General features: G+C 35.4%; 1 protein-coding gene across 1 annotated transcript in view; it reads right to left on the bottom strand.

The window, feature by feature from the left end:
• The window catches only part of BCAS3 (BCAS3 microtubule associated cell migration factor), an 881,625-nt gene that overhangs the window by 507,350 nt on the left and 350,767 nt on the right, over positions 1-23,508 (bottom strand). Inside the window, exon 14 of the mRNA XM_044671669.1 lies at positions 5,785-6,049. Coding sequence (XP_044527604.1) covers positions 5,785-6,049 — 265 coding nt within the window. The remainder of the gene's footprint in view (positions 1-5,784; positions 6,050-23,508) is intronic.

Raw genomic sequence — 23,508 nt, 5'->3', positions numbered from 1 at the left:
ATCCACACTTGAGCTACATCTTATACATCTCAATGATTCTGAATCCCTTTAAGTCATCAAATCAACTCCAATTCCCTACTGCCCAGCAACAAAATCTTTATTTTCATCTCCCTCAAACCTCCAATCAGAAAGTTATACCTAACTGCCACTAACCTTTTTCACTGTGCCCTCTTGTATGTCTCTTCCATAAGGAAACTTCTCTGTCATAAGTCTTTTCCCTTTACCCCACTCCATCTTCTATCACTGAAACCTGACTCTATGCTGATGAGAAAGGCTGACTGAATACTTTTTCCAGGACTGACTGCACCTTCACACATTTCTCTTGGTTCAAGCAGGGGATTTAGAATAGTCTTTGCTCCCCATGGCTACTTCCATGTTCTCTCCCTACTTCCATACCTCAATAACCTCTTCTCTATTGAAGTTCATGCTACTCATCTCTACTGCTCCAAATCAAAATCCTTATAACTAGGGTCTACAGATCCCCGAGGTCACTCTTCTTCCTTCCTCAATGAGTAGCTCAAGACTCACAATTCTTTCTCCTCCCCAACTCCTTTCCTCACACTAGAGGACTTCAGTACATATATTGACTCCTTCTCAATCATGCTAACCACTCAAGTTCTAAAACTACTCACTTCCCATGAGCTACTCCTGCATCTCACCTCAGAAATACACAAAGATTTTCACGGCCTGATCTTATAATCCACAAATTAACACTTCCATGTTTAAAAATTATGAAATCTTTTTATCTGATCATAATATGTTGATTTTCCACCTCTCTCTTTACATTCCCTTATCAAACCCAACTCTATCCAAATCATGACCGTCAATGCTTTGAATCCTTCTGTTTTCCCCCCAAGTTATCATTAACACTGAACTAGCCACTTTTTCCTCTTTTCCCTATTGGTACCTCTTGGTAAATCAGTTCAACGCTATCCAGCCCTCTTTTCTTGAATCCCCAACCTCTCTTCTGAACTTCAATCTTGTATTTTCAGCTGCCATTTGGACATCTCAAACTAGATTTCAGTAAACAGTTTAAATTCAGTTCATCATATCCAACTTAGAATTTATCATCTTTTCCTCTAAATCCTCTTCCTCTTCTAATTTCCCTATTATTTTTTCCTTCTTAAAAAAAAATTCCTTACCCTCTGCCTAAGAATCAATACTTTGTATTAGTTGCAAGACAGAACAGAGGTATGGGCTAGGTGATGGTGATTAAGGGAACTTACCCAGGATCACACAGCTAGAAAATGTCTGAGGACACATTTGAATCCAAGAACTTCCATCTCTAGGCCTGGCTTTCAATCCACTTAGCCACCAGCTGTCCTTATCATTTTATTTTATTTTTTCCTTCAGGGAGATTATAGTTTAATGGAGAGGATAACATGCAAACAAATATTTTATAACACAAGATATGTATAGGATATATTGTTAATAATTAATGCAAGGAAGGCATTAGAATTAAAAGGAATTGCAGACTTACTAAAGAAGTTGAGATTTTAATTGGAACTTAAAAGAAGCCTATGCCCCTATTATTTTCAAAGTCAACACCATCCACCCAATCTTCCAGGATTAAAACTTGTGTGTCATTCTTACCTCTACACCAGTGATGGGCAAACTTTTTGAAGAGGGGGCCAAAGGAAAGGAAATGCTTATCTGTCAGTCTAAGGCAGTGATTCCCAAAGTGGGCACCACCGCCCCCTTGTAGGTGCTGCAGTGATCCAGGAGAGCAGTGATGGCCACAGGTGCATTTATCTTTCCTATTAACTGCTATTAAGATTTTTTAAAAATTAATTTCCAGGGGGTTAAGTAATATTTTTTCTGGAAAGGGGGCAGTAGGCCAAAAAAGTTTGGGAACCACTGGTCTAAGGCAACTCTTTCAAAGTTTCAATGTATTGAATCCTACTCATTGTATTCATCTGATTAGGAATAATGTCAGGGCCAGGTAGAACATTTCAAGGGGCCCACATCTGGTCCACAGGCTGTAGTTTGCCCATCCCTGCTCTACACTATTTCTCACTCCCCAAATTCAATCTGCTGCTAAGGCATGATGACTTCACCTTTTTAACAATCTCTCAAAAGGAGTCCTTTCTCTCCTCTGACACTACCAGCACTTTAGTACAGGTACTTATCACCTAATGTCTGGATTTTTATAATACTCAAAAATGGAGGTTTTCCTGCTTAAAACCTTCCTCTAACTCTAATCCATTTAGCCATTTAAGTGATTTTGCTAAAACCCAAGTCCAATCATCTCTCTCTGTGTCTCTGTGTCTGTGTCTGTCTGTCTGTCTGTCTGTCTGTCTGTCTGTCTCTCTCTCTCTCTCTCTCTCTCTCTCACACACACACACACACACACACACACACACACACACACACACACACACACACACACCCCTTTACTTAATAACTCCAATGGCGCTTTATTGCCTACAGAGGCAATGAAGTACTTCATAACCTAGGTCCTCACCCACACCTTTCTAGTCTTCTTGCAACTTAAATATCCCCATAAAATTTTTGATCCATTGGCCTTCTAGTTGTTCATGAACAAGACACCTTATCTTTCAACTCTGGCCATTTTCTCTGGCTGACCCTCATGCCTGGAATGCTCTCCCTCCTCATCTCAGCCTAACAGTTTTCTTTTAAGTCCCAAATAAAATCCTAGTTTGTACAGGAAGCCTTTCCCAACTCTTCTTAATTCTTTAATTATTTCTTTTTTATCCTGTACAAAGTTTGTACATATTTATTTGTTTGTTGTCTCTTCCCCATTATATTGTGAGTTTCTAGAGGGCTGAGACTATCTTTTACCTTTTTAGCATTCCCATGATTTAGCACAGTGCTTGAGACATAATAGGTGCTAAATGAATATATCTACTGAGAAATGTTATCTCAATTGATCTTCATGACAACCCTAAGTGATAGAAGCTATTATTTACCTCATTTTGTAATTGAGGATAGTAGGCTGTCAGAGATAAAGTGACATGGCTGGGTTGCCAGAGTTAATAATTGGAGCCACATCTGAAATCAGGTTTTCCTGACTCTATGTCCAGTCCTCTATCCAATGCATGACCCAGTTGCCAATCTCGTAACCTGAAAGGAGTACCTCTAAGAAAAGATAACAAATTGCATGTAAAGTTAATGGGCTTTTAATCTCAAGATGCCCATATACAATTAGAAATAAAAGAATATGGACAAACAATGAAAATTTGGCACAAATTATCCTTTTTCTTATAAAGGAAGAGACTATTTCCTGAAGACAACTGGTGATTCCACTCCTCTGATGCTTTGAATTAAGGGCTTCTCTTCATTCCTCATTATTTAATTCACATACTTGTGCCATCTTTTTAAGTCAGAGAAGAAGACTCACTGTTTTCTCCTTCAGAGAATACAGACTCTCTAAAAAGTTATCCAATCCTGAAGTGTTCCAAATAGTAACATGTCAAATGCTTTTATGGCATCATATATGTACTTCTGAGACAAATAGTGAAAAGACAATAATAAAGTATTTTTTTTATGGAAATATGCCCTCCAAAGGTATTATTCTCCATTTTCCAAAGCTTAACTTTGAAAGTGGAAATGTGACTCTTCATTGCAACTAATTGCCATTCAATGTCAGTAAGTCTCTGAAGTACTGTACTTACCATTTGCATTTTCACAGACCATCTCACAAAATAAAATGAAACCTAGTTGGGAAAATACCTGATTCTGATAGGTTAGTATTATAACTCAAAAGTATTATTAGTACTATAGAAAGACCACAGGATTTGCATTGTCTTAAATACTTAACCTTCTGTCTTAAAATCGATATGAATTGATATTTTAAGGCAGAAGAGTGGTGCGGGTTAGGTAATTGGGGTTAAGCCACTTGTCTAGGGTCACACAGTTAGGAGGTGTCTGAGGCTAGCTTTGAACTCAGAATCTCCCATCTCGAGGCCTGGCTTTCTTTCCACTGAGCCACTTAGTTACCCCACAAGATTTGCATTTTTAAAGGATTTGCCACTAACTCCCTAAGTAATGGGCAAGTCAATTTTTTCTAGGCCGCAGTTTCTTCATCTGTAAAATAAGGCAGTTAGATAAGATTTCTAAAGTTAGAAGATCTGTTATAACTACTTGATCCCTCCATAATTATTGGTTTTAGTTTGCTTTATAAGGAAGGGAGAAAATTCCCAATGTAATTATTTGCACTTTAAACAGGAAAGCATCTGAATATACATTAAGGCTTATGGAAAAAATTCTAAAATTTCTTTATTCCCCAATAAGTAGGTGACTAGTGAGTATATCTAGTTATGAACCTGGACACTTCAGAAATACAAATATGACAGAGTTTATGTTTTTCTACTTCTATTGAATAAATTCTAATAGAAAGTCAAGTCCTCTTTAATATTACATGCTAAATTTAAAAGATCCACTACAGCTGAGACAGGAAGAATGAAAATTTAGAGAAAATTTGCATATTCTAGCCCAGAACTTTTAAATAATTATTTTTTAGCCAAGCTTTCTAATAAAGTTACCAGATTGTGGTAATGGAAAACTGGACTCTAGTCTCTGAAGTTGCTAATCTCTACAAAAAGTAGTCTATTTCAATAACTTGCTGGTAATGGATTTCTCTAGATTCAATATAAGGCAACAGACAGCAACATCCAAAGCAAAGATTGGACTTAGAATATCTGGATTAATGAGCACATTCATGCTGACCTATGAATCAAATTTAAGAGAAATATTGCTTTTCCTGAACTAAAATTTAAGTGGTCCAAGAAGGGTCAAAACTGAAATTATGAAAGTGGATTAGCAAATATTTATCTAACATTTACTGGGAACAGAGCTTCACACTATCAGAAAAGATGAAAAAAAAAAGTTACAAGAAAAGGAGCTCTCAAACTTCCACTACTACCCACCACAAGAATCTTGCTACCTGCCCCTCACATTGCTACCCCATAAAATAAAACAAAAGAAGACTGAATATGAGCACTCTAGAAAAATTTTCAACATATCTTATTTCATACCCATCTTTAAGCAAGAGGAAAAGTCTCTTTCCTAATTATAGTACGATATGTCACTGAAACTACTGGTGCATTCTTTGGAAAATGTCTTTTTTGGTTTAATAGAAGATTAAAAGTACTTTTCCACACAGTGATCTTTACAAATTTTTAATGAGCAAAAATACTATTCTACTAACATCTACCTCACACTTGATGAATGTCTCCCCATCAATGATGAATATTTGTAGACCAGATGTGCTATCACAATTTTGATCCTGGATGAAGAATACAAGAGTAGAAGATGGCAAAAACTGCTGGGAAAATGTAATTACAATCTCTGAAGCTATGAGATATACTTTTACATTTCCTAAAATCTTTTTTAAAATCTAAAATAATGATTCCTAAAATAATCTTGTTTTAATACCATATTTAAGAGGTTTTTTAAATGTGTAACAGATCGACAATTTGTTACTTAAAGATTAAAAGATTAAATTATACTTTTGAGTCATCTCACAAATGCACAATATTTGAATTTAAAAAGCAGAATTAGCTTTTTTTTTTTTTTTTTAAAGCCATAGTAAGGTTGGAATTTTGGGCAGAAAAAGGAATACAGCAGGGGTCGGCAATGTATGGCTCTTTCTGCAGGAGCCATAAAGCCAATTTTTTTTTTCAGGCACTGTTACAGAGCACACACTGTGAGCACTATACGGCTCTCATGAAATTACATTTTTAAAAATGTGGCGTTTATGGCTCTCACAGCCAAAAAGGTTGCCGACCTCTGGTATAGAGGGATAAGAGGAAATATGTTTACCATGAAGAGGTGAGCCAGATGGACTGCTTGACAGGCCTGGAACAGGGCTACAGCGGCCTCCTTGCTTAGATGTGAGCTCCTGCTCAATCTCTTCCAAGCCGGCACTCTTCTGGAAGCGGCTCATGCGGTTCACAACCCGAGGTGACATATGTGTACGGACACAGGGTTGACCACCATAAGGGTTGATGGGAAAAACATGAGAAGTCCCACGGAGTGTGCTGACAACAACCCAGCGACAATCATGGCTGAAACAGATGTCTTGTACCTACAAAATGACAAGAGGAAAGGAAGAAGCTGTTGATATTACTATGTGGATTGATTCAAATGAAAACAATTCATTCAGAAAAAAAAAATTCCACTTAGTTACAAATTTTGATATGGTCAATTATGATGAATTTGAAATTGATGAAAATGATGAAATTGAACTATGCAAAAGGGCATCATAGGCATAATGACAAAATATCTAAATACTTCAGTAATACTTAGATAATATCACTTTTAATGCTGCCTAACTTCATATAATATTCGGAATATCTTCTGCTAAAGAAAGCTAAAATTCATGAAAGAAAACCTATAGATGCCCCTTAGTAGAGAAGATGTCTAGTTGTGAGTTCCAGATGTAGTTTCATTGACAGAATTTGTCTGTGGTAAACAAAGATAGGCAAAAAAAAAGGGGGGGGGGCTTTATTTAGCATAAGAAAATGCAACTTCATTGTTTCTAGTTTTCATTGTTATGAAATATAAACAATGAAAAAGAGTGAAAAGGCAAAAGTCTGGTTCAACATTTAAAAAATTTTTAAACATTTTAAAAACAGATCAGACAACTTTTTCACTGCATAAATTATTTGTTATTTTTAATGACCTAAATATGGGAAATATTTTAATAAAATTAAAAGAGTGCTTAATGTAATCTACCAATTATTTAAGTTATTTTAGTTGAAGGTTTTCTGAGAAAAGAAATTAACAGCTGGAAAGGAAAATCTGGTCAAAACTTTAACAGCAACTCCAGCTGTGTGACCCTGGGTAAGTCACTTGACCCCCATTGCCTACCCTTACCACTCTTCTGCCTTGGAGCCAATACACAGTATTGACTCCAAGAAGGAAGGTAAGGGTTTAAAAAAAAAAAACAAAACTTTAACAGCAACTACCTAGCTGCCTTGAATTTCAAATAGGAGTTGTAGAATTAATAAGTAGAGAAGAAATATTATTAAGTACTATTTGTTGTTGTTTTGATATGAGCCAAGAGTTTACAATTGGACAAAAATCTCTTGTTAAAAAGCAAACTATTTTTCTCATAAGTCTCAAAATGAGAAATAGCATTTTTAAAAGAGTGTCTAAATTTTTCCTACATGCCTATATAACACCTTGATGGAATATAAGATCTAGGGTCTTAAGGAAAGTTTTCTAGAAACAATATACACTTTGAAACCATACTGTCAGACAGAATAAAAGGAAATAAAATTAGGTAAAGATGACAGCTTCCAGGGAAAAGAGACTAAAACTATACCAACAAGGGGAAAAAAGATAAAAAACAAAAACCAAACTCTTAAGAGATAAAAGCAGAATTAAAGATGCGTGTCTATAAATGGGTTCTAATACTGCATACAGATACACAGTATAAGGATTAGGATTTATTATAGCATTAAACAATATAAGCTAAATAAAACTATTCAAGTTTTCAAAGAATTCTTAGTTACAATGAGCCAAGACCTCAAAGAGGCCTAAGCACTGATGGAAATCTTAACAAATATTCCAGAAATGCACTATCAACAAAAGCAGCCAGCAGTCATCAAAGTAGGAGTTTCCCATAGGGTTTGAAACCTAGGAGATAAAAAGGGATTTAAGTTTTGTGACTTGTGACAAGATACTTTCCTCTCAGACAGTCTCTAGACAAATGCCTCATCACTGGTACATGGATAAACCCTCAAAACCAATGACACACCTGCCCCTTTTCAATTATGATGACATATCAAAATGACTTGCTAATGATATTTTTAAACAATCTCCTCAATGCTGACAGGTTTAGCACTTTCAGAGGAGCTGGTATTACTGATATAAAGTCATTCCCCAAGCACTTAAACCTTCCAGTTTGCCTACAAAGAGTTTCTTCTTTACAAGCTGTTCAGAATGAATTAGAGGCTCAGTACAAAGAAATTTTAAGAGGGCCAGGATAGCAGGAGAAAAGGCAGCAGGGAAAGGATAGGGCAAGGGTAAAAAAGAACTCTGAAAAGCAGAAACAAGAAAGGAAGACTATAAAACATCTTACACAGTCAGATGCATTTTCCAATGTCAGAATCAAATATAAAATAGGACTCTTGATTACAAAAGCAGTGCCACTAAAGCCCATTAAGTAATTTAGTCTCTATCCATAGTAGGAACAGAACTCTACTACCTACATAATCATTTTCTAGAACAGTTACAGTAAAGTAGAGCTTCAGAGCCCACTGATTATAAGGAGTTTCCTTTTTTATTTTCAGAATCTCACTGTTAAAGCAGAAAGCCTGAGGCAAGCTTTTTGTTGGTTTCTAGCAAAGCACATAGAAACATGATGCTAATACAACTGGTATCTGGCAGACCCCCATTCCACTCTTAGACAATTAACAACAAACAGCATTCTATTTCAACACCTTAAAAGGCCATCAGCACTAATAAATGAGCAGACAGTTTACTACCACCAAATGAGACTAGCTATCAAGAAAGAATACAAAGAGCTTATATGTGTGACCAAGTAGGATAGAACAGGACCAAAACCATAAACTTACAAATCAGGATGAAGAAAAGGAACTGAATGATAGTGATGAAGTGGTTAACATTTACTCCTCCCTTGTATTCATAACACAGATCAAAAATAGAAAGAAATTAAACAACAAAAACTTAAATAAGTGACTAGTAAAATATTAGAAGCATCATACTTTTCTAAGTATTCGAACAACAATAACAATAAAACCTATTTAGTTCTAAAAAAAAAAGATATTCATTTGTTGGCCCATAAAATTCCTACTACAATTTTTAAATGTTTCAAACATTCCTCCAATAATGATTGCTAAAAATAATGTAATCACCATCAGCAGACCCTCTCCCTAAACCCACTTCCAAGTGTTAATTGGAATTTGGGAAATGACATCTAAAAGTATATATATATTTTCTATGGGGACCTTAAAAACTACATTTCCCGTGGTCCAACGGGTTTCCTGTTTTGGATTACGTATTCAAGGTGAGGGACTGTTTTAAATAGGGGGAAGTGACTTTGAACTTCCTCTTTAGCTACCTGAGCACCCAGAGGTAACAATAATGGCTGGGGCAGCAGTTTTGAATTCTTACAAGTCTAATGATTTTACCAGCATGGCCATGGCTTTAATTAAAATACTAATTTATATTATTATATCAGTTTTTATTATTTTTAATCATAACACAAGAGAAAAAGGAATGAAATAGGGTATTCCCCTTTCTGATTAAGTCAAAAGGCCAAATTTACATTAGAACCAAATCTGAGAGCTAAAAAGAGATCTTAGAAGTTATCTCCTCAGATTCACTAATTTACAGATGAAAAAACTGGAGGCCAAACAAGTTGTGGCTGGCATCTGTGTGCAACTCTAGCTACTTCAATCATCCCTCTTCTGGATACACTTTAGTTTCTACAGATCTACCTTAAAATGTGGTTCCGCCAAATAGAACATAATACTTGTATTGTGGTCTGACCTTGTGAAAATCTGTTCCAATGAGACTATTACTTCTTGTGATTCAGAAGTAATAACTTTCCATTGCAAACCCAAAATCAGGCGTTCCAGCTAAGCCCTTTTCACTCTGTTTCCTACTTCAGAAAGAATGAAGTTCATGAAAAGTATAGCAGAAACTAGACATAGACAAATACCTGACACACTATAACAAGGTATGGTCAAAATGGATATCTGATTTAGATATAAAGAATGATATCATAGCTAAATTAGAGGAACACAGAATAGTTTACCTAGCAGATCTTTGAGAAGGGAAGATTAGGACCAAACAAGATAGAGAGTATTATAAGATGCAAAATGGATAATTTTTATTTAAATTAAATTAAAAAGTTTCTGCACAAACAAAACTAATGTAACCAAGATGACAAGGGAAACAACAAACTGGGACAAAATTTTTATAACAAATGTCTCTAGTAAAGTAATTGCTCAAATTTATAAAGAACCAAGTCAAATTTATAAAAATGCAAGCCATTCACCATTTGACAAATGGTCAAAGGATATGAATAAGCAATTATCAGATGAAGAAATCAAAGCCATCAATAATCATAAAAATGTTCTAAATCACTCTTGATTAGAAAAATGCAAATTAAAACAATGTGGAGGTGCCAACTAATACCTATCAGATAGGACAATATGGCAGTTACCGAAAATGTTAAATGTTGGAGGGGATGTGGCAAAATTGGAACATGAATGCATTGGCAGAGTTGTGAATTGATCCAACCATTCAGGAGAGCAATTTGGAAGTATGCCCAAAGGGCTATAAAACTGTGCATAACCTTTGATCCAATAATACCACTACTGGTCTGTATCCCAAGGAGATCATAAAAATGGAGAAAGAACAAAAATATTGATAGCAATTCTTTTTGTAATGGCAAAGAAATGGAAATTGAGGGGATGTCCATGAAGTGAGGAATGGCTGAAAAATTCTAAATCATGTTGGAGACGGAATACCATTGTGCTATAAGAAATGATAAGCAAGGTGATTTCAGAAAAAAACTGAAAACATCTGTAGGAACTGATACAGAGTGAAATAAGCAGAACTGGGAGAACATTATGTACAACAACAGCATATTGGACAATGATTATCTGTGAAAATTTGGCTACTGTCAGCAATGCAATAATCTGGGACAATCCTGAAGAATTTATCAACGGGAATGCTATCTACCTCTAGAGAAAGAATTGCTGGAGAACTCTTTCATATTAGTGTATTTATGGTTTTGTTTTAGTTACATATGAGTTTACTCTCACAACAAAAACCAATACAGAAGTGAGTTTTACATGACGATGAAAATAAATGTAATGGACATCTGTACTAGGAGCAGTGCAATGACCCAAGACAATTCTGAGGGATTTATGGAAAGGAACACTACCCACATTCAGAGGAAGAACTGCAGGAGTGGAAACACAGAAGAAAAACAATTGCTTGGACACTTGGGTTGATGAGGACATGATTGGGGATATAGACCTGAAAAGACCACACCCATGTAACTATCAATAATGTGTAAATAAGCCTTGACTGACCACACATAATAAAACTAGTGGAAATGCGAAAAAAAAAATTAAAAAAGAAAGAAAAATATTGACCTGATATACCTTTAACAAGCAGAATTGCAATTCTATTAAATAACTAGACCATTTCCCACTTTAGAGGAATTTTGAAATGCAGAAAGAATCAAACATTATTGCATAGGTTTCTTTTGAAGCTTACGTCTGGTGAAAATCAATGAAGGTTCAGTGATGACAAGGGACAAAAAGGAAAAAGAGAAAAGGGGGAAGTTCCAACTATTATGGAAGAGGAGTCCTCTTCCAGACAATAACATTTCTCCTCCCCGCTATCCCCTTAAGCCATGAAATCCTCTCAATACAAGTAAAATTAAATTAAAATTATTTTATATAATCTAATTGCTGTTTTTTGTTTATGTCATATTACTAATGTCTATTTAGTAAAATACAATTCCATTAATACATGTACAAGACCCAAGTTTTCTGATTATCTGGAATGAATTAATTTCATTTACATTAGTCCTTATATAAAAAATTCATTTAGTACTTGATCTTTTGGTATTCAACCTGTCCTCTTGAACACAATCGTGATGAGTAAGGTATCACTGTACTTGGGAATCATATTAAATATTTCTGAAGAGTCAATCACAACATGTTCTTTAAAGAAATAAAGGACTTGAATGGCTACAGGAATATTCAGATTATATACCTACACAATAAATATATAAATAAAAAATACAATAAAAATAACAACAACAAAATTAACTTATAGTTTAGATGTCATACTAAGTAAATTGTCAAAAAGTTATTTTGGAAAAAACATTATAACAAAATAACAAAATTCATTTGGAGGAACAAAAGATCTATAATATGAAAGGAAGTATTTTTTAAAGGTAAGAATAAAAAGGGAATAGCATTTCCACTCTTCAAAAAATAATTTAAAGCTACAATTATCAAAAACATTTGGTATTAGTGAAAAACAAAAAAAGCAAAAGACTCAGTAATAATGAAACTCTAAAACCAAGTGATCTATAAACATGGAAAAATAAGTTCCTTAATAAAGAATTGCTGGCTAGGATAATTGGAAAGCAATGTATCAGAAATTTGGTTTATACTAATATCTTATAGCATAATGAATTCAAAATTGATAAATGATTTGAACATTATAAGAGTAAACAAAAAAAAAGGTAGACAAGAAGAAGATTCTATGTCTTTCACAGATTTAAGAAGAAGATAAATTCTTAACCAAGAGCTAGAGGTAATAATATGAAATAAAATGGGTATTTATGACAAGATACTAAAAAGCTTTTTGCATGAACAAAAATGAATCAAGGGAAAAAAATAGTCAACTGGGAAAAGTTTTGCATGAAAATTTTTTCAGATAAGCCTTTCCTAACATACAAGTGGCCAAAGGAAATAAACAAATAGTTCTTGAAAGCAAAGTTCTAGAACTATAAAGAACCACATGAAAGGCTACTCTAAATCAGTAATACTCAAGAGAAATGTAAATTAAAACAATGCTAGGGTTTTACCTCATAACGAGTAAAATGATTTCAATGGTGAAATATAGGAACTCTGAGATTTTTTAGCAAAGCTGTGGGAAAATTGGCACGGTAACACATTGTTGACGTAGGTATGAATTAGTACAGCCTTTGAAGAAAGCAATTTTATAACCAGACAAATCAAGTGGCTAAAAACTGGTACCCAAAATTCCCATTAAAGACCAAGAAATCTACCCCACAGAAGTCACTGTCTTAAAAAAAATAGGCTCTACATATACTCAATTTTTATAGCAGCACTTTTTAATGGTAGCAAAGAACTGTAAACAATCTAATGCCCAATGATTAGGGAATAACAAATCAAATTGTGATATATGCATGGAAGAATTCTGTATTACACAAAAGAATGGATATGGAATAGAAGGGAATACAAAATGGCAGAGAAGGGACAGAAATCCACCTGAGGTCTTCCAAATTACCCTCCAAATAACTTTGATATGAAGCCTCAAAATTAATTCTGGAGCAACAGAATCCAAAAAAGTGTGTGGTGAAATAATTTTTAAACCCAAGACAAGTTAGAAAGTTGGCAGAAAAGGTCTATCACACTCAGTGGGAGTGGAGTGCAGACAAGCATCGAGGGCAGATGCATTACCTCAACTAGCAAATACCTGGGAAAGGTTGACAGCAATAGCTTCTAAAGCTTTCAGCCCATAGATTTTATGGGGATTGGAAAACTTTTCAGAGTACTATAAACAAGGGTTTCTTTGCTGGCATTGAGTACAAGGTTCTGTTATATTGCCCAGATACAGATATAGGTGGCAATCCTGGTTTGCTACCCCAGATCACAGTTCTAGGGCAAAGAAAATCACTAGTATACCGGTACTTCCAATGTCCAAAGGGAGCAGGGAACCTGGTCACCATTCCACATTAGAAAAAAGTGCTTGTGATCACTCATAAACCAGAGCACAAGCCAGGAAAGTATTAAACATCCTTTGTAATACCCTGGAAGAACTGAAAACTTATAGAACCCCAATATTAGTTCTGAAGCACTAGTGCAAAGAATATGAAGTTTGGAATAGTGTCCCTTTCACCACAGAAACAGAGCCCAACTTTAACATGTTTTTTTAAAGTTAAAAATTAAGAGAAAGGCTTGGAAAAAAAACAAACAACATAAAAAGAAAAAAACAGAAAGTTAACATAGAAACATAGAACATTAACAGAACACAGAAAGCTATTTTGTTGACAGGGAAGACCAAAACATAAACTTAGAAGAAAACAACAAAGTCAATATTGCTTCATTCAAAGCCTCAAAAAAAAAATATGATTGGTCTCAAGCTAAAAAAGAATTCCTGGAAGGGTTCAATGAGGATTTTAAAAAACAAATACAAAAAAAAGGAAAAAGAAATGAGACTGATAGAGGAGAATCATGAAAAAAGAGTTGATAGGTTGGTTAAAAAAAAATAGGTGACAACCAAGTTAAGATGGCTGCAGAGTAGTTGCAGAACCCTTACCCTCCCTACCACCGAACAATATGATACCTCAAAAGAACAAAAAAACCAGGTTCAAAAGAATGAAGGGATTCCACAATAGGGGGATGAATTGAAGATATGTAAGATTTGGGCATTTCCATGCTATAAGGAGGTGAATTAGGTACCACCAAAATGAGAGCTGATCAACCCTCCCAAATCCCACCTAAGGTGCCAAAGTCACAGCCAGCACACCAGAATTAGAGCTGTATGGGGCAATCTCTTAGTTCTTGGCAGCTATTTAAGTACACCACTGAGAGCAGCTAGACGTGAAACCACAGGAGGCTAAAGAGGGAGCACCTTGGGTATGGAGAGGGGAGTGGGCTACATACAGCAGAAACCACACAGACTCAAAAAGTAGCCTCAGGCAAAAACCACTTCACTCAAGACTTCCCAGGGAAGCAAAAACCACCATAATGATGGCTAGCAATGCTCAAGAATACCAACCATCAAAAGGAACAAGAGAAATGAACTAACTCTGCATAATTTTTACAGAGTAAAAAATCCAGAGCACAGGAAACAGCAGAGAAGGCCAAACAATTAAACACATCGAAACCTTCCCCCCAAAAATGAAAATTGGTCACAAGCTCTTGAAGAGTTCCAATCTAAGATCATAAGGAAGGTGGAAGAGATTTGGCAAGAAAAGTGGGAAATAGTCCAAAAAGAAAATGACAGTTTAAAAGGCAGAATTTCGCAAATGGAAATTGAGGGTCAGAAATCAAATGAAATGAAATGACAAGCAAACTGAAGACCAGAAATGACCAGCAGAAAGCAATGAAGAGCCAGATAGAGCAGACCAAAAAAGGAAAATCAAAAGGTTATAGCCAAAAACCAGTCTCTAAAGACTGAAATTCGGCAAGTAGAAGCCAATGATCTCAAAACACAGTAAGAATTAATAAAGCAAAGTCAAAAGACTGACAAAATAGAAGGAAACATGAAATATCTCACTATCAAGATGACAGATGAAGAAAATGGGTCTAGAAGAGACAATTTGAGAATCATTGATCTTCCTAAAAAATCAAAGTCAAATAGGAATCTTGACATCATACTACAAGAAATTATCAAAGAAAACAGCCTTGATAGCCTTGAACAAGAGGGCAAAATCAATATTGAAAGAACCCATAGAACACCCTCTACACTAAATCCTCACAAGACAACCACCAGGAATGCAATAGCCAAATTAAAACGCTTCCAAGTTAAGGAGAAAATATTACAAGAAGCCAGAAAGAGACAATTCAGATTATCAAGAACACCAATCAGGATTATCCAGTTTCTGGAAGCCTCCAAATTAAAAGATCACAAGGCTTGGAATATGATATTCAGAAAGGCAAGAGAAATGGGTCTACAACCAAGGATCACCTACCCATCAAAACTGACTATATTCTTCTAGAAGAAAGTGTGGGTATTCAACAAAATAGGAGATTTCAAAGTATTTATAAAGAAAAGATCAGTAACTAAGTGGAAAGTTTTAAATTGAAACACAAAAATGAAGAGAAACATGAAAAGGTAAATAAGAAAGAGAGGAGAAAGAGAAAAAAAATTTTAAGGTTCTTATTTAAGGGGTTCAATAAGATCAAATTACTTATATTCGTATATGGAAAAATGTTATTTGTAACTCTCAAAAATTGAATTGACTATTGTAATTATTAGAAGAACTGTATATAGGGAAAGGTTGGGGTACTAAGTGGTCTAAGATGATATGCAAAAAAAAAAAAAAGAAAGAAAAGGGGAGGGGGAAGAGAAGATGGCACCAAGAGACACCTGAAGGAATAAGAAAATTAGAATAATCTATGCCAAACAAAGAGGCATATGGGAACGGGAGGGGAAGAACACTATTATAAGAAGGAGAGGAAGGGAGTGTTAATAGGTAACACTTAAACCTTACTCTCAGTGGAATCAATTCTGAGAGGGAAGAACAGATAGATTCATTGGGGTACTGAATTCTATCTTACCCTACAGGGAAAGTCAGAAGGGAAAAACCAAGAGAAGGAGTGGGGCAGGAAGTACATAAAGTGAGGTAAAGACAGGGGGGAGGGAATTTAATAGACCCTAAAAAAATAACAATAGGAGAACAAAAAGGGAGAGGACAGAAAGGGAAGTAAAAAAATTGTGGGAATTAGGGGAACTGATTAAAAGCAAACCACTGGTTTAAAAGGAAATAGTGAAAGAAGGAAAGGCAGAATTAGGAGAGGATTTCAAAATGTTGGGGAATATACAGGTGACAATCATAACTCTGAATGTGAAGGGATGAACTCATCCATAAAACGGAAGCAAAGAACAGAGTAGACTGGAAAACCAAAAGTCTACCATATGTTGTCTATGAGAAATACACATGAGGTAGGTAGACACACGCAGGGTAATGATGAAAGGATGGAAGAAAATCTATTGGACTTCAACTGAGAAAAAGGCAGGAGTTACAAAATGTAAAATAAAGAATTTTGATTACATTAAACTAAAAAGGTTTTGTACAAACAAAACCAATACAATCAAAATTAGAAGGGAAGCAACAAATTGGGAAAAAATATTTATAACAAAAACCTCTGACAGAGGTCTAAATTACTCAAATATATAAGGACCTAAATCAATCGTATAAAAAAGCAAGCCATTCCCCAATTGCTAAATGGGCAAGGGACAAGAATAGGGAATTTTTAGATAAAGAAATCAAAACTATGAACAAACACATTGTGTTAGTGGAAATTTGGGGTTCATTTGAGCCTTAAATATTTAGATATATGACATAAACTTCTTGTGGATGTTTAGGGGACTTTGAAACTACATTTCCCATGATTCAATGGGTTTCTGGTCTTATATGGTGACGTGAGCCAATGTAAAGTGTAGCTTAAATAGAGAGGATGTGATTGAGATGCTTTCTTTGGTAGGAGGCAGCCAAGAAGGAGAAGGTAATGGCAGGCGATTTGAATTAAATAATAGCAGGCGCGTGGCCTTCTTATATTTTACCAATATGGATATAATTAAAATATTAATACTTTTATCTACATCCATCTCTATCAATTTTATTCATAACAACATGAAAAAGTGTTCTAAGTTGTGGGAAGCCAATAAGAGAAACAGTCTCAAATAGATAAAAAACTCCTCTTTTGACTCCTTTTCTGATCCACACATTTCCTTAATAAACTTTTTACCTTAAAGACTCATGAAAGAATCTTCAAATTACCAAGCATCCCAAACCAATGCTTTGGAAACTGTAATAGATAATAATGTGATAGATATTAAGATGCCAGTGGTAAAAGTGAGTCACCAGGGTCCTGGGAGCCAATAACTAAATCAGCAGAAGATTTGGGGCTATCAGTGTTGAGCAGCCTCAGCTGTGGTACCCAGTCAATCTCCACTGCTAGCTGTAGGCTCCTTTAAGGTGTTGAGTGAGTAGCCCCTCCCTGCTGAAGTAACTGCCTTCCTATTGGGTGAGAGCAGAACCCAGGAGGAAGTGGGGCTGAACTTCCTGGTTACAATGGAGGCTTTGCTTTCACTCCTCAGTAAACTCAACTAATTGATATTCTGTCCTCTTCTTAGTCTCTTTAGCCTTGGTGATGATATAGGAATTACAGGAACTCACAGATTCAGGCTAAGGGATTTATTTTAAAACTGGGAAGGGAAATAAGTAAGAGGGTTTAGGGTCTTGAGAAGCTGTTGCTAGGGGCGACTGGCAAGTGTTGGCAATGGACCTAGAAGGTAAGGTCAGACTGAGGGAACCAGCCCTCAGCCAGAGATAATCTGACACTGCCCTGATGTCGGTTGATCCACCAGCTAAAAGTAGTTGTTAAGTTGGTTTAGGGGTGTCCCTCTCCCAGGCTACTCTAAGCTAAAATCTTGCCCATGTTCTACAACCCAACCTCCCTTCAATCTCCCAGGGTCCCCAAGGGGAAGTCAGGGGTAGCTGGGTGTCTGGGTGAGGTCAAGGAAATCAGAACCCCAAGGTTCGGTTGGCAGGGGCTTAAATAGTCATAGACCAACTGTCAGCTGGCATGCAGATGGCACCTGCCAGGCCAGAGTTCCATTCCGCTAACTGACAGGATTGCCAAGGGTAATATTGCAAATGCAAGAAATCCTGCATTACAAAACTAAATTCTACTTTATGTCAGGGCAGCTAGGTGGCACAGTGGACAGATCACCAGGTTTGGAGTCAGGAAGTTCTGCAATTAAATGTGGCCTCAAACACTTACTGCTATAGTATGGCCTTAAGAAAGTCACCTAATCATGATGTGCCTGATAAAAGTTGGGAAATTTCAATGAAAGATAGACATATGAATGCACTGTTCGATGTAATTGTGAATCCATACAACCATTTTGGAAATGAGTTTTGAATTATGCAAATAAAGTGACTAAAATGCCCATTCCCTTGGATCCAAAGAATTCACCGCAAGGCTTATATCTCAAAGACGTCATTGATAAGAAGAAAGTCTCCATTTCAGTAACATTTTTTAGCAGTTTTTGTGAATATGATGAATACAGAAAGCGAGGGAAGATTTATATACACTGATACAAAAAGAAGTAGATGAAAGTAAAAATGAACACAATACCAACAATAATGTAAATGGAAAGAAAACCCACAAAAAATAAGAAATGTATGAAACAAATTTACTAAGAACAATCATGGCTCTGAAGGAGAGCTATTAGAAGGCATACCTATTGTTATCAGGAAATAAGGAAAGAGCAGGAGGAGGAGCTCCTGAAAAGGTAGAAGCAGGAAGATTCCAGAACTCTATGGAGTGACAGAGCTTTTTCCAGGAACAGTCGAAAGTTGGAGAGGCTGAGTGTGTCTGAACTCCTTCGGTGGACCTCGTGAGTTTGGCTATTCTCCCTCTTCTGTGGCTGTACTACTGATCCAACTACTTGTTCCTGTGTTCCTGCGTGTGTATCCTGTTGCTACTGAATGATAGATATTCCAACAGAGCTGCAAAAGATACCTAATGCCATCTGTCAGTGAAAACCTTTTCCCTTTAGTCCTGTTCTTGCTTAACTTCCAACTTTACCACTTCTATTCACCATCTGAGGGGTGAATTTGGTTAGTAAAGTGTATTTATTGTAGGATTTCGGATTTTAAGTAGAGAGGTAATTGATAGTACAGATACCAACTGTCAGAAGATAACTAGATTTGGTGAGGAGGTTTATTTACATTCTTTAGTTAGATCACCCGAATTCCCTTCCCTTACCTTAAATAAACCCATTTAATAGCACTTGGTATTCTTACAAGCTTTATCCTGTTGGCATCCTTGACCATGTAAAAACCCCATTATCACCCTAGTATCATTTAGATAGTTAATTCACTTTGCTGAGCCAGGCAGATCAAACCTTGATTGGTTTGAGCAAGGCTAAAAGGGATTTTTGGTGTACATTGGGTTGGCTGACAGTTGGGCAGCTTGGAAATTCTATTAAACTTGTCAGTCAAAAGCCAGCAAAATGGAAGGTTCCATCCAGCTTAGTGCTGATGCGGGGAGCTGTCCAAGGTGTTGATGTACACCACTGAGGTTGATTGACACCTGGTTGTTAAAGGGCACTGTTAAAGGGTCACTTCTGTCCAAGTGCTGAAGTCAAGTAACATCTTTGGTTGGAAAAATGTTTTCTCCCAAGGTGCAACTAATTTTACACAATCAATTTTACACTTGCTTTTATTTCCACATTATTCCTGTATGGTGGGCAATATGTTACAAGGAATAATGCTGATGTTATACGATGCCTTGCTATGTATTCCATACTGGTTATTCAATGATTTTGTAGAATATTGTCATGTTTTATTAAGTTGTGACTATTTAAAACCTATTATGAAGAGGACTGTACAATGTATCTGTTCTTACGTACCTCTTGTGTTTATGGGTTTGGCAATTGTTTATAAATATAGGTGGGTAAATCTGGTAACTCTGTTTAAGATCAAAGCTATTATTAAATGGACGTTTAAAGATTCAGAGTTAAAACAGATGATGATAATGATGCAGGCTTTCCTTATTTCCTTATAACACTATCCTTTTCTTTTGCAGAAGTTGAAGGTACATTAGTATTATATATTACATGAATTTTCTGATTTTTAAAAATTTATTAAGTTATTTTTGGCCTAACAATATATTTTTTTATTTTATAGGGTAGCTACCTGGCAGGGTTTAGAAATGCTTTACTGGGAATAATAACAATGATACAAGAAATATATTAATAAACACATTTAAAATTTTTTGTTTTAAAAACCATCAAGAAAATGCAACGAGATGGAGAACCAGACATTTTTTCTGGTCCTCATTACTTCTCAATTTTCAGAAATTATATACCAAAGGTAATACAACTTTAGCATGCTATAGGGTTTAGGTAATCCAGAATTTTAAAAGAAGGACAAAGGTCAAAGAAAAATACACTAAACCTGAACTCACTCAGTACACCGTCCCCTACTTCCCATACTACCAGCATAGTGGCTGCATTAGATAAATGAAACCTGAGACTCAACATACATGCTTGCAACAAAATCCAACTTCACACTCCTTTTCCAATGTTATGGAGACATGAACTTAAGATTGTGGTGGTTTATTAAGGTTGTAACAGTAAGCATTGTGGATATTCTTCAGTAGCAAAAGCCTATTCAGAACCACAACTGGAACCCAGGGTTGTGGCATACTACCCTATAGCAACCAGCTCTGAAAAGCTCTGAACTGCTAGCAGGAGCAGAAACAATAGGAGTCTTTGAAGTTTTTGGGCCAGGCTAGAGAATTAAGGATCAGAGGAAGTGGTACAAAACACAAGGGCAGGATTCCATGCGTGTGTGTTGGGGAAGAGGGAGGTGAGAGGAGAGAAATACTGTGTATTAGACACTAAGGCTGAGAGAGGACAGCATCCAACTGGGACCAGAATTATCTATTCAAAAGTTACTTGAGATAGAGACATAGATAAGTGAAACAGGATTTTTTTCCATGAGGGATGTAATGAGGGAAGAAAAAGAAATGGGTTGCAAACGGGTAGGATTTTGCAAAGAAAGAAGTCTGCAGGATCAGACAGCATGCTATGGAACTGGTGATGTAGATTCTGGAACGCCAGTACTTTGAGAGATTCAGCCCCATCTCTCAGATGGAACAGAGTCAGAAAGTGAATAAAAGGGGAAAATCAAAGACCCTGAACAAAAGAAGATAAATTAACATGGAAAACATAACAATAAAAGGAAATATGACCTCTAGATCTATTATGTGAGTTTAGGCATCTACAAACAAATACTAGAAAACAAAGTAGAATAATCCAACACTTGATGATTTGGAGGATCTGTGGAATGTGAGGAGAACATGAAATGGCAGAATGACAATCTTCAATGCTTCAAAAGAGAAATGGGAATTATGAAAATAGAATTTGTGTCATTCACAGTAAAAACAATGGCCAGAATAAATAAATTGGAATCTGGGATGGTAAATCTCATCAGAATATCAAGGAACAATGAATTGGGAATGTAAATAAATAAATAAGTTGGGGTACAAATACAAAAAAACAAGCACAGCCTAGAAGGAAATAAGAAAAAAATAATTTAAAGAAAATATACTCACTATACAAGCAAGCATATTGACTTTGAAGACTTTTTATAGAAACAAACAAAAGATCAATCTATGAAAAAAACATAATAATAAAAAAATTTTTAATTTTAAAATAAAAGAAATAATAAAAGCAAACTGGCTAGAACTTCTGAACCCAGAAAATTAATGCCAACTGAAAGAAATCTATCACCTAAAGAGAAAAAAAAACAAAACCCAAGATTGCAATACAAATTCCAGCTCAGAAAATGGTTTAACAAATCAAATGAGAAACAAGTTTATAACAAGAGGTGAGACAAGATCTGAAAATACTAAGGAAAGGAAATTCAAATACCACAAAACTATTCTACATCACCAGAAAATATATGAGGGAATGGAATAATGTGTTCTGAAGAGCAATGGAGCACTGAATGCAGCACAGGGGCTGAAGTACCAGAGTGAGACTCTTAGGGACAATTAGAGATTTTAAGTCAAATGAGAAAAAAAAACATAAACGGGGTAGGCATAGATCAGTAGTGGACTATATGAATAGGGATATTGTACAGTGGAGAAGGGGAAGCCAGAGGGAAAGCTTTACAAAGGCAGAGATAGAGATTGCCTAGAAAAAAGACTGAAATGGATACCTTGAAATTTTTATTATATCAGTAATAGAATAGAAAGAGAAAAGATAATTATGAAAACCATAAGTCAGAGAATGAGATTCTAGAATATAGAGAATTAAAAGAGAAATAACGCAAGAGTAAGAAAAATCATTTTTGAAAAGCAACAAAAAACTGAAATCAATAAACAAGTCTACTTGTAGAAGAAGAAAAGAAAGGAGAATCTACTTGAATGAGAAAGGAATTATGTGGGAGATTTATAAAACCAGAAAAAAGTAGGACAGGAAAAAGGAACTTATAAATTAAAAGCTCAAAAGAGAAAACAAATAAGAAGAAGGGATTTAGGATGAGGAGAAAGGAATCAGTAGGAATAGGACCATTTAAAAAAAAGATTAAGGCAAAGTGGAACATAGTACCATATATAAAGCAGAAGTGGGTAGGGAGAGAGATCAAAACGTGAAAAAACATTAAAGGCAGATGGAGGAAAATATAAACCTAAATCACATAACTTTAAATGTAAATGTGTTGAGCAATCCAATAAAAGGAGTGAAAGATTAGATAAGAAAACAAAACATTAAAAACTGTTCTTAAAAAAATTTTTTTTAAAAATAGACACTCCCAAAATAAGACTGAGAGTATAGAAAAAAATTTTACTATCCATCAGATGAATCTAAAACTGTCATTGAAATCATAGTAAATTGACAAAGCAAAAACAAAAAGGGATAAACAAGAAAACTGCACTATATAGAATATCTTAGACCACAAATCAATTATCAGTAATAAACTGTTAAGATCTAAATGTCTTAAGCATACAAATTCATGAAGGAAAGATTACCTAAACTACAAGAAGACAGGCAGTAATACAATAACGAGAGGAGTCTTCAACAGCTCCCTCTCAGTTTTGGATAAGCCAACCAGAAAGATTAACAAAGGGTTAAATATGGAACTGAACAAATTGCTAGGGAAATGAAAATTAAAAGGCATATGCAGTCTTCTAAATGTAATTGCAAAATCATGCATACACTCACACACACATACACACACACGCACACACGCACACAATACCACAAGGAACTTTTATAAAAGTTGAACATATACCAGGGCACAGATTTCTTGCAAACAAATGCAAAAGAGGGAGAAATATTTAATACGTCCTATACAAAAAAAAATCATAAAAATAGTCAGTGGTTAAGGGACCACTAACAGAAGATAAAAACCCAAATGTAGGCAATAATGAAATCCTAATTAGTTGGTCAAAGAAGAAATCATGGGAAAAAATACTATGTAAAAGAATACAGTACAATGAAACAACATCCAAAAATCTCTGAGATATAGCTAAAGCAGTCCTCAGG

This window comes from Gracilinanus agilis, chromosome 4 (assembly GCF_016433145.1).
Source record: "Gracilinanus agilis isolate LMUSP501 chromosome 4, AgileGrace, whole genome shotgun sequence".
NCBI classification, from domain to species: Eukaryota; Metazoa; Chordata; class Mammalia; order Didelphimorphia; family Didelphidae; genus Gracilinanus; species Gracilinanus agilis.
Note: the sequence above shows the minus strand (reverse complement) of the source record. Positions and strands in the feature narration are given on the sequence as shown.